Source organism: Penicillium samsonianum (assembly GCF_028829775.1).
Source record: "Penicillium samsonianum strain IBT 33392 chromosome Unknown utg000004l_segment0_segment0, whole genome shotgun sequence".
NCBI lineage: Eukaryota > Fungi > Ascomycota > Eurotiomycetes > Eurotiales > Aspergillaceae > Penicillium > Penicillium samsonianum.
In genome coordinates, this window is record NW_026643262.1 from 2,572,348 (window position 1) to 2,584,357 (window position 12,010).

At 46.2% G+C, this 12,010-nt stretch overlaps 5 protein-coding genes across 5 annotated transcripts; 2 read left to right on the top strand and 3 right to left on the bottom strand.

The window, feature by feature from the left end:
- Positions 1-758: 758 nt before the first annotated feature.
- N7471_007900 (ankyrin repeat domain-containing protein) lies at positions 759-1,604 on the bottom strand (the record flags this gene model as incomplete). Its single annotated transcript, XM_057280619.1, has 2 exons — positions 759-1,347; positions 1,477-1,604. 2 exons carry the CDS (start codon positions 1,602-1,604, stop codon positions 759-761), a joined length of 717 nt encoding a protein of 238 aa, XP_057134879.1.
- A 953-nt stretch (positions 1,605-2,557) lies between these two features.
- On the top strand, positions 2,558-3,928 carry N7471_007901 (uncharacterized protein; the record flags this gene model as incomplete). Its single annotated transcript, XM_057280620.1, has 1 exon — positions 2,558-3,928. The coding sequence occupies one exon, from the start codon at positions 2,558-2,560 to the stop codon at positions 3,926-3,928; it is 1,371 nt and encodes a 456-aa protein (XP_057134880.1).
- Positions 3,929-5,798: 1,870 nt separating this feature from the next.
- On the top strand, positions 5,799-6,407 carry N7471_007902 (cupin domain-containing protein; the record flags this gene model as incomplete). Its single annotated transcript, XM_057280621.1, has 1 exon — positions 5,799-6,407. One exon carries the CDS (start codon positions 5,799-5,801, stop codon positions 6,405-6,407), a length of 609 nt encoding a protein of 202 aa, XP_057134881.1.
- Positions 6,408-7,054: 647 nt separating this feature from the next.
- On the bottom strand, positions 7,055-8,622 carry N7471_007903 (zinc-dependent alcohol dehydrogenase; the record flags this gene model as incomplete). Its single annotated transcript, XM_057280622.1, has 5 exons — positions 7,055-7,327; positions 7,380-7,960; positions 8,026-8,253; positions 8,328-8,423; positions 8,511-8,622. Coding segments are annotated over 5 exons (1,290 nt in total), but the record flags the coding sequence as incomplete, so codon positions are not given.
- A 1,575-nt stretch (positions 8,623-10,197) lies between these two features.
- Positions 10,198-11,265, bottom strand: N7471_007904 (uncharacterized protein; the record flags this gene model as incomplete). The annotated part of the gene is made up of 1 exon (XM_057280623.1): positions 10,198-11,265. One exon carries the CDS (start codon positions 11,263-11,265, stop codon positions 10,198-10,200), a length of 1,068 nt encoding a protein of 355 aa, XP_057134883.1.
- Between the last annotated feature and the right edge of the window lie 745 nt (positions 11,266-12,010).

Consider the following 12,010-nt stretch of genomic DNA (forward strand, 5'->3'; position numbering starts at 1 on the left):
TTTGGTAGCTCTCCAGACAAAAAAACGCCCGCCAAAATGGGGTTTTGCTTGAGTAGGTGGGATAGATTATGGGGGTTCTACTCGAAAGTGTTGCTGCATATCTATAACTTTCAAAGATTCCAAGAAGCTTGCTTCATTCGTATGTATGTAGCTGGGAAGCAACCTTGGACAATTTATAGTCAAGGACTCAGACTGGTGCCCTAAGTCTTGCAGACTATACTGTCTTATCGAAGCTATCCATGCACGTTTGGTATCTTTGATTACCCTATGTGTCACAGCGCCATCTGCAATTGGAGCTTGTTATTCTCAGCGATATAGAGACCATTTCAATGTGTCAGTTGTTTGATATTTGGCGGCAGGCAAGTCATAGCACATATATTGATCGTAATATCGAATCTAATGTAGCATATCAAATCTTTTCCTTGTTTCCTTGTCGTTGTCTTACGGCTGGAGACCCATGGAACCGTTTTCCATCACCGAAACTTGTCGCAAATAACTGCGCCGTTATTCCAGGTCCAGCTTCCTACTCCGGGGATAGCTTCTAAGTCACAAATTTATATCAATAAACAGAATTTTTCATACTCTACTCCATGCTTTCTTCAGTAGATATTTGGCTATTCTGTCAAGCAAGAGACCCATCGTGTGTTGTCATTGATATGGCCATTCCAAAGCATAATTTTCCTCCTCGATTCGACTATTTATGCCTTGTACTCAGGTGGCGGAGCCGAAGCTATCGGTACTATCGGCGGTGCACCGCTCTATGGGTGCGTACCTGCATGGTTACGCAATATCATTCTAGTCTTTGGATGATTGGAGTAAAACTCGGGGGTCCTGCCATAATTGTCCTTTGCATCAACTGCAACACCATGCGCAAGTAGAAGCTGGAGAACCACAGCAGCCCCAGCGGCGTACCCCGTGTCCTCGGCGAAGATCGCCACATGAATTGCCCGACGTCCTTGATCGCCTTTCATCTCAGTATCCGCTCCATGATTCAAAAATATTCGAACCATCTCAATATTTCCGACCCTGATAGCCCTATGGAAAAGCAGCTCTTTGTGGCGATCGCAAGTCTTACTCAGTTCTGGATAACTGCGTAAAAAGACTTCTACCGTCCGGTCATGGCCCTTTTCAACTGCGTACGCGAAAGGCGTGTTTTCCGCATAATCTTTTGAGTCGACTTCCAAGCTGGGTCCGACCATGCGTGTCCATAATGATCGTATCAAGCTCTTGTCGTGCTTTAGGAGAAGCTCGCAAATATCATGGTGTCCCTTTGCAGCCGCCAAGTGCAGCGGCGTTTCTTCCCCATTACCGCCCAGGGTCGGGTATTGCAATCCAGAAAGAGTTGAACTATTTATGTATAGCCAAAGGCTGCAGCAATGCGAAGGAGCCTGTATGTTTCGATGTCTTTTTTGTCGCTTTTAGGATCGATTATAGGAGGATCACACTCAAGGAATAAGCGGACAATCTCTTTGTGACCTGCTCCTACGGCAAGCCGAAGTTCCGATCTCGTCCACGGTGTTCGGATCTGCCCCGCCCTCTAAGAGCGCCGCGACAATGATGTTTTCAGTAGATTGGGATTTTGTGCTCTTTGATTGTCCAGCCATCTTGACATACACAACTTAACGCCTGAAATGAAGTTGGAATGTCTAATCTCATATCGGATTTTGGGGGTTCTGAGCGTACCAAAGTCGACTTAGCCCATCCTAGTACAAATAAGCGAACCCATCGGCCTCGGGAGTACGGAGTATAGGGTGGATCTTTGCGCGAGCCATGTATACCTTCCGCAAAGAATCAGCGGAATACCAAAGTCGGAACCATGAACAGTGTTAGGCAGCAGCGGCCTCTCCAGTCTTCTCTTTGGTTTTAGCTCCATCGTGGTATAGAATGGATGCAACAAAGATACCGAGGCAACAGGTGCCAAGAGGGTGAGTGTTTCAGGTGGACCAAGGTGACCCAATCACAATTTACCAAAGTTCAGCTGGGAGGGTCTAGTGGTCCAATTTAGGTATACTCTATACATATCGCACTCTTATCCCCGTAACTACCCAGCCACTTGCATTTAGTACGAAGTATATTCCTCTCCATTGCTACGTCAACTACATACGAGCATCGGTTGTGGAAAACAGGGCTTCCCGTCCGCTTAGCTGTACTGAAGCTAAAGATATAAATTTAAGCTCCGAGTCCCTTTTTTTACTCTGCTAATATCTGCTTTGGTTTGCTTTATTCTCAAAAATATATTGAAAAACAACGTCTAGAAACGCATCGCACGTGCGTATCACGTGTACGTGAATATGAAAAACGAGAAGGGGAATACGAAGTTCGTGATAAAGAAACGGAATCTGCCTGCCTGGTTTGCCAGGCTATAACCTAGCATTGAGCTAACTAGCTTCTGTTTGTTGTAGAGAATCAATCCTCCTCTCCCCAGGCGGAAGCGGATTACCCCCGCTTCTGCCTACGCCAAGCCCCCAGTTGGACCCTGAGAATACGATATGATAACTTTGGAAATATAAGAGTCTCAAGTTCCCGGTAGATTTCCTTCTCAGTAACCACTGCAATCATGTTGAACGATCTACCCCCGGAAATACTCCATCTAATTGCACGAGATCTCGGGAGCAAAGCTCTTTATCACCTGGTATCCTCATCACGTCGACTGCACACCGTGTTCCAACGAAGCCTCTACACCGATGTGACTCTCTACGAATCGGAGAGTAAGGACCAGACAGTCAACATCTTCCTATACGCCGTGATCCGAATACCGAGGCTGGCTAGCTATGTTCGGTCCCTGAAGGTGAAGTCCTGGGATACAGACAACGCCAACAATGAAAGATATCCCCAGAAAATCGGATTTGATGGCAACCTTGTATACAAAATAGTCGGTGAAAGAACGGGATATTCCGAACAAGAGAGATCTAAATGGTTGGAAGATCTCGAACGGGATAACAGTGATGCCTGGTTGGCTTTGCTTATTCCGCAATTGAAGCAATTGCGGAAACTCAGCCTTATCTGGCCGTGCGGGTCATACTATGTTTTGGATATGTTGGAAAAAGTTGCTATTGAGGAGGAACCGGTATTTCCTCATCTCAAGGAAGCATATGCAGCTTGGTGGGACTCAGAGGGCGGATTCCAATCACATTACATGCATGCGTTCTTCAATTTCCCGTCAATGCGCAAAGTGGGTTGCTATATGTTGAAGGAGTATGAGAGGCATGATGATGATGAGTATGAGTTTGAATCGGATGACTCCGAACTTCCAAAGCGTGAAACTCTCTCGCAACAGTGCTCGAACATAACCGACATCGACCTCCAAGACAGCAATGCTGGGGAGGGAATGCGGGAATGGATTCAGGCCTGCAAAGCACTGAAATCATTCCGGGTTGTTCATGGTGCCGGAGTGGTCTCCGGGGATCACTTTCAGCCGCGGAAAATTTACGAATCGCTTTCGCTCCAGAAGTCGACGCTGGAATCTATTTGGGTCGAGGCTCACGATGGAGTCTATATAGATACCGATGACGAATGGATGGGGTCTTTTGTTGGTTTTACCGCTTTGAAGCTTATTTGTGCTTCCTTGCCCAACCTTGTGGGATTCGATGATGGCAATCTACCGGTACGAAAACTTCGAGGTGTTCTTCCTTCCTCGTTAGAGACATTATATGTTTCAGTCGATAGGGAGGAAAGCTTTAATAGAGCTATAGATCAGTTGGTGGAATTGGCTGCCTCGAAGAGCTTCCCCAAATTGGCTGCGATACATCTTGAATACTACCACCTTAGGGAGCCGAAGAATGCTACAAGGCTTGAATGGTTGGAGCAGAGGTGTCAAGAGGCTGGTGTTTTGTGTGTTCCCCATGACTCGAAAGGGTGGGTACAAGGGGAGAAGCAGATGATGGAAGTTATTTGGCCTTATAACGAGGCTAGCTTGCTTGGATGGTAAGATTGGAAATCAATAAAAGAGTATCTGGGTACAGAAGTTGATAGACCAATATTTCCTCGTCCAATCAGCCGTCTTTCTCTCCATATAACCTCTCGTCTATTCGTAGATACGGTTTCACCGTATGACTGAGTAAGCCCTTCTGTCCCATCTGCCTTCGGTAAGGAACCTGATACCGCAGTTGATGTTTCCGCTCCCCTAACCGCTTGGGGTACAGTCTCTGGAATATAGTGCATACGCTCCCGGCGGTTGCGACGACGACCGAATGACTGCTCATGTGGCGAGTAAGCGCAACTTTTCGAGCGATCGCGTCTCATGCACTGTCCGTAGGGAGTCAATCCATCACGATCTGTTTTGTCATGCGGCAGTAGAAACACGGCTTAGCGATTCGCTTGCGAAACCTCGGGTCAACTTTGGGTCGAGGCATTGCCGTGGTGAGATGTGAATACAAATGTATGCCACTTCGTAGAAAAGGTGATAGATCAAGAGAGAGGAGTGTAGATTAGGATAGCGCTCGACAGTCCGGACCTCAGAATGATTCCGCCCCGCCCATGGTTGGTCTGAATTACTTAAAGTCCATCAGCTCAACCTTGGAAGCCGGCTGCGTACCAGATCCGCACCGGATACTCCTGCTGTTCAAAAGGGACATTCCTTTGGAGTTGTTGCCAACTAATTTCTAAATCAATTTCAATTAGAGGCTATATGAACCTTCCCCACATATAACATGATACATACGACCATAGGGTGTGGAAAACAGGGCTTCCCGTCCGCTCAGCCGTACTTAAGCCACACGCCGGTGAGTTAGTAGTTGGGTGGGTGACCACCAGCGAATCCTCACTGTTGTATGTTTTGTTTTTTTTTCTTTTAGCTATTGTTAAAGATTCGTACGGCATGCTAGAATTTGAGGCTTTTCTTTACTTTTAAAAATGGGTGCTCTTCCGCATAGAATGTTCTTGAAAACCCCCCAAAGCAGAATTTGCATTAAGTCGGCGTGCCACGCAAACAATCCATACCAACCTTATAAAATTAATACCTAATAAGTTAGTTTATATAGGTTCGATCTAAAATAGAGGAAAATACTAAAATTATATATTGATTATTTAGCAGCTTTATAAACACTAAGAGTTTGGTTTTAGACAAAGTTTGGTTTTATCTTAGACAATGTCGGTCATCCCATTGATGCCTCCATTTGTTTGCAGACTGAGCCCGTCTTTCTTTGTTTGGCAGGGTATAAATCCCCTGCTTCAGATAGATTGAATAGATCATGATTCTTCTTCTTCTTCTCTCCCATAGTTAGTAGCCCAACAATATCAAAGTTAGGTTTTGCTAGGCCCAATAGGGCCCCAGCCTAGGTCCTAGGTTAAGTCCGGGTTAGCCGACTTCGACCCGGGCCCGGTTAGATATCTCGACCTAGACCCGGGTTGTGCGGAAGACTAGTCTCCACGACTCTGCTGAACACGCGAACTCCCATACAATCCAATGCTATGCGATGCTCACTTTCATCCATGATGTGCTCATGACTTAATAGTTCGAATGATGACACGATGAGCTTTAATTTGATGTCAGTTCTTTTAGTAAGAACATTTCTATCACAAGGAGAAAAGCATTCCTTGGGTCCCCAGAGTAAAGCGATCAATGATGAATTGAATTCAAGTCATAATGACATCCTCATCCTATGAGGAGAACATGGATTCATAATCGACCTATTAATTTTACGATGATCTAATATTTGAGTCATATGCGTCACGGAGCTGATAATATAAGTATTGAGCGTTGCTGGGATCGTATTTCGGGATATTCCTCAGTCTTACTGCAAAACGTGCATCTTACTCTTAGATATCCCGCCCTTTTATCTCTTGATATTGGCCTCAATATGGTAGTCGGACAAAAGCCCGAGCCGCTTCGTCGGATCATAACATCTCATGATGCTACAAGCGGTCGAGCTATCTTTAGTGACGCGGTCGGGGAGCAGGTATCGTTTACTGGGTTCCCGGTCCCCCCCGGTAAACCCACAACATCAGACTATGCTCTGGCCTACAACACAAGTACATTTCCTGTTCAAGGGCTTTCCCCTCCAACTTCTGCAACCCCGGAGTCCAAAGCCAATCTCGACATTAAGCACTATCACTCTCAGCTCTCGGATCCATCGCCTTTGAATCCGCCAAACGGCACTTCCTGCACAATTATTGAGGTACCTCCGGGTTCAGCGGTCCCGATGCACCGAACAGCGACCCTGGACTATGGTGTCATAATTGATGGCACTACAGAATTAGTCCTCGATTCCGGTGAAAAAAAATTAATGGCAAAGGGTGATGTATTTGTTCAACGAGGTACAGCCCATTCTTGGCGGAATGTGACTGAAGAGAATGACAATTCTGGTGTTTTACGTGTTTTCTTCGTGTTTCAACCTATTGAGCAGGTGCAACTGGGAGGTGGAAAGGTTGTCGGTCAGGACTTGAATCTGTCTCTGCATGAGGCTTAGGTAGCTTACATGGCAGGGGTGTATCACTTGAACCACATGGGATGAAGTTTGCCATTTTAAATCTACTCGATCTTGTCAATTAGTCTGTCAAAAAGTTTTAAAAAGTCCGGAGTCAACTATATACGAGTCCATTCATATGATCGCAGTACTTCAAATACGGCAAGCAACGTAGTTCCTTTTTCTAATACATTATAAAGTCGGCTTGTTCAAAATCAGTGTCAGTCCATTGATTAGTCGGCCTCCTATAGTACGTGTGCTTGCTTGCTCTCCCCACATTCTTCTCTTTTCATTCAAGACTTTTCTATCATCAATTCGCTCGCTTTCCCTTGGCCTTGGTCAGCCTAGCTTAGGCTTCTTAGTGCAAACAGCATAGTATAGGAAGGCTAATGCAGGCCGAGCTTCTCTATGGTCTTCTTGTCTCAGCTTTCGTTTCATAAGTAACAGAAATAGCAAAGTTATGTGGCACGCTCCTTCGATACTAGGTGCGCATTTTCAAAAATATATCGACTCTTCACTTCCATGGTAGACTTTTCACAATCTTATTGTTGAGAGCCGAACTAAAAATGACATTTCAGATATCCATAAAGCCAATGTCAGATATTTGAACTTGTTAGGAAAACTTTTATTCAGCAAAGTGAAGCTCATACTACTGTTAAAGTAGGAGCTCCTGGTGCTGGAGGCGCGGAAAACTTTGTCTGAATGAAAACCTTCTGCATAGACGGTTCACGCTTATTGAATAAATCATATACCGTCTCCATATCCTCGAGCTTGAACCGGTGGGTAACCATATGCAAAGGGTGAATCTGCTCCTGCTGAATGAGCTTTAAGAGGTCATTCCAGTACTTTTGCACGGGGGCTTGTCCATTGCCAGCGAGATGGATCCCGGTCTCCATCAAGGAACCGATGTTGAAGTGATTGCACTGCGTTGCCATGTCAGCGGAATTGTTTTGCCATAGGAAATGTATCACTCACATAACCGGTATATACACCCGTGACACCACAACGCCCGAACCCACGGACAGAGGTAATCATCTCGTTGAGGAGTTCAGACGTGTCATTTTCCATGCCTAGTAATCTCTCATAGTAATGAGCCCACCCTTTCGTATACTCACCAGCGGCGCACTCAATCGCTACATCGGGTCCACGGCCGTCGCACATTTTCTTCAGAGTTGAGGCAACAGACTCGCCCTTCGGGAGATTCGTATACTCAACAATCTCGAGCTTGGGTAGAATCTTCTTGACAAAGTCTAGTCGCCATTTTCCACGGCCGCCGTCAATAAGAATAACCCTATTAGCACCGTTGAAAAAGCTGAATTCAGCTGCCATTTGTCCAACTGGGCCAGCTCCCCAGATTGCCACAGTGTCGCCCTTCTCAACCCCAGTGTCAACAACGGCGTTCCAAGATGTTGCCAGCACATCGGAAAGGTAAAGACCTTTTTCATCGGGGACATCGTCAGGCAGCTGAAGGAGGTTCACATCACCGTAAGGGACGCGAACATATTCTGCTTGCCCACCGGCAAAGCCCCCCGTGAAGTGAGAGTATCCAAACATGCCTGAGGCGGGACTTAGTATAATAGCACCGCTAACATTAGAATAGCCATTTAAAGAGGAGACATACCGGCTGTTCGACGCCCATACAGCTGAGAGGCCGCCTCGCTCGAATTCGTCCGCTCACACATTGAGGACAGCTTCTTCTTGCAATAATAACACTCCCCGCAGGCAATTTGGAAGCTCGCCACAACGCGGTCACCTACTTTAACCTTCTTGACTGTCGGCCCCACGCTTGCGATAACACCGCAGAACTCGTGGCCGAGGATATCACCTTTCTGAAGATCTGGGATAGCCTCTGCAAATCGGCAACAGATACCGCGTCAGAAGATCCACTAACACTTTATTAACTATTATAGAGCTAAGACATACCGTGGAACAGGTGCAAGTCACTCCCACAAATGGTGCTGCCCGTCACCCTAAGTATGACATCGCCTTCATCAATGATCTTCGGGCGAGCTGTCTCCACTATAACAAATTGTATAAGCAGGGAAATCGAATTTATTTTGAGAGGGTCAAAGTGAAGTGAAGGTCGTGATAAGCAGAATGACTGACCGATTTTAACCGAATTCTTCCCTTGCCAGGTCAAGGCTTTCATCGTATGGCTTAGGTCGCCGTATCCCTGAGCCTCATAGTTGCTGACATCTGTGGTGATCGAGGTAGACATAGTTTATTTTTACCGAAAATCTTCTGGTCGAGTTGATTTCCGAATGTAATGGTTTATCTTCATTTAAATTGGTTTTGGGCCGGACGCCTTTATGACCAAATCGCATAAACGAGGGATATATCTCTCTCACCGGACAGCCGGGTGTCTTCGGGAACCTGACATCATTTTACATCACCATGATCGTATCCCGACGTCTAGGCCAAACCTGTGAGGCGATCTTGGCATTATACACGTTGATCATTTAGATGTATCCTTGGTGAGACACTTCACCTTTACGTGGTTCTAGACTGGTTGGGGCTCATATGACTTCCAAGGTTCGGCTCGGGCTATTTCCGACAGTGCTAGAGAGGCTACTCAATAAATCCCTCAAAGACGGACGCGTTAGTCGAGCCTTAGAACACGAGACAAAGCGATACCATCTTAGGCATATACAGGTAGTGTCTGATATTGTTGATTACGATGGAATTTAGATACTTGAACTGGGGCAGTACTAAGTAGGGACCACCTCCTCGTCTGCCTAAAGCCTATACTTTTATTATATCCAGATTCATCCACATAGATAAGGTAGTAGGAACGGAAAACTGAGATAAAGCGAAAGGATTCATTACGCAGGTCTAGATTGCGCTCTCTAGCCTTGACGCGTGCCGTCTTTTTTGACTAGCCTTTAGATGTAAGGAGCGCGGCTGATGCTAGATTTTGTTGCTTATATATCGAACTTATCCCTCAGAAAAATAGCCCTCTCGTCGAGGTACATATTAGGCTTTTCGAGCAGGTGATCGTAAAGACCTTCTAGCATGACTGGAGTGATGCTTCGTGGTCGGCTACCTTTATTGGGCGGTGCTTTGACGTTGCTAAATATCCGTATATTGGAAGAGATTCTCAGGATGGTACTCATGTTGCAGCCAGCTGCCTCTGCCATCTGCGATCTAGATAGTTCTCCACTGCGGATCATATCAGAGATAAGCTCATGCTTTGTTTAGCGCCGTTCTGGTAGTGGCTTGATTGTGAAGATCTCCCGTACGGAATACCAAGGAAGAAGATGGTTGTCGTGGTAGGGTATGGAGGTGTCAAATGTACAGTGGCGTTTCATTAATTGACAGAAATCTGGCAGTACGACAACGTATGGTCAAAAACAGATATATTGCAATCTCTAACTAAAATGAGAAAACCCGCGTTTTCAACATTCTGTGCGAACATCGATGACTAACTGTATTATGCACTTTTGTATGGTATGGTTGGTACCAGTTGTCACATCCGTGGATGATTTTCTGGGTAAAATACCCTGTTTCCACCATGTATTCAACCTTAGTATTCGACATAATATTTATGCCCCAGTACTTCCTCCCTTGACCGCTTTTAATGCCGCCTACCTATTCCTCCTACTTACTGCACCACCCCAGATGCAACCCCTGGACCATCTATCCAAAAGGGGGGTCTGTGCTTTTGTTCTATCATCGTTTCAATCAGATCGGGCAATTACGCTGAAAAACAGGAAGTTCATTGGTTCGTGTGTAGCTCATTAAACGATAATTTATATCAAAGGCGCCATTTTATAAGGGAAAATGTCATACCCATTCAGTGTTTCCAATTACTCCTACATGCTGGGCATGTGGGAGCGTGATCTGTTTCTAGCCATTGGTCGATACACTGTTTGTGGAAGTTGACTCCACAGCGTGCCTTGCACCAAACCAATTCTTTAAGGTGTTCATCATCCTCCGCATAGTCATCATAATCATCATCCTCATAATTATTGTCTTGATCATTGTCACCGTAGTCATCGCCACCACTGTTCTCGCTCTCCTCTTCTTCGTCCCAGTCCTCATCTTGCGAACTATGCAAATTGCATAAACAAATACCACATTCTCCTTCAATCTCACGGCGATTGGGCTGGGATGTTTCATCCTGGCTGGCCGTATTCCCAATTCTACCGAAGGCGCGAGCCACAGTTGGTGTGCTTGCTGGTCTTGGGCTCGAAATAGAAACAGCGCTTGTTTGGCGAGTGGCTTGGGCTTGAACTGGTCGAGGTACAGTGATTGCTGACTGATTTGTAGAAGATTCTGTTGAGTCTCTTCTCAATGTTTCGTTAACACGATTTGCTGGAGGATTTCCGCTTGACGCGCTTCCCATGCTGCTGGAATTAACGACTGCGCTCATGAATCTACGCTCGTGGTGACGAGGGTTTGCAGTAACCGGTAGGCCAGATTGAGCGACCTTGAGGCGCCTGATCTCTTCCTCGGCATCACGAAGTCTTTGGTGAAGAACGGCAATTATCTCCTCCATATTCGCCTCGGCAGTCTCTGAGATCATTCGGGATGATGTTCTCACTGGCCGTGTATATGGCGTTGAAACAACCTGCGAATCGAGATATGTACGGACTTGTCTTTTCCAACGACGCGCGAGATCCGAAGCTTGGCTCTGGTGGAACCTTGTGCATAAAACATAAGGAGCTAAATTTTCCAGCAGTGTATCGATGTTCCGACCGGCTCGAAGGTCTTTAGTACCCTCATTCAGAAGCATCATTGCCGAACTGCGACCGCGTGCATTCGTGCGGACGTGACAACGACGGCCCTGTGAAGGAGCGTAACCGGCACACCAAGGCTCTTCCTCCGGTTCGAGTTTGATGATCTCGGATAGAGGAGCCATGGGTGAAGTTGCGACATGGGAATATCGGGAAGGCATTATAAATTTAAGGAATTCAGGGAATCTGGAGACAATCGATAGGAAATATACTGTTGGGTATGAAGGTTCTGTTCGATTACTTTATAGCATCTGGAGCAGAACCATTTGTATTAATTACTTTAGGCTGCACGTTGAGCCTTGGAAGAATCCTAGTAGACATGGCAGGCCGTTCTGCCACAATAGCGTGGCGCAGCCCCCGGAATAGAAATTAGACAGCGCTAAAGGATTGAATGAGAGATGCCTGAGGACTGATACCATTGAGCATTGACACTATAAAGCATGGTAGAGAGCTATCTCGGGGCTGTGTTTGCGTCGGGATGAAATGAGGGGCTATCAGGCCTCTGTTGGTTCTCAGCGGCTTTTGATAGGCTCTGAGAGACAGATACATGGAACTTTTGTCATGCGCAGTGACGCTAAATTAAGTACTCTCTTCGTCATTGGCTACTAGTATAATTTTGCGGCTGCCTACGGGAAGCACATGGGAATGCGCATCGGGGCCAATGGCGATCGTCTTCTCGCCCTATAGCGCATACGCCGGTGAGTTAGTGGTGGGGTGGGTGACCACCAGCGAATTTATATTCAATAAGAAATTTGATTCTCTTATTGGTTTTTTGTTTTGACAAGGGCAGTAATCGTTTCACATATGGGAGCTACTCTGTATAGAGTGGCACATGTAACGCACTTATGGGAGCCACTCTGCTCGAATAAC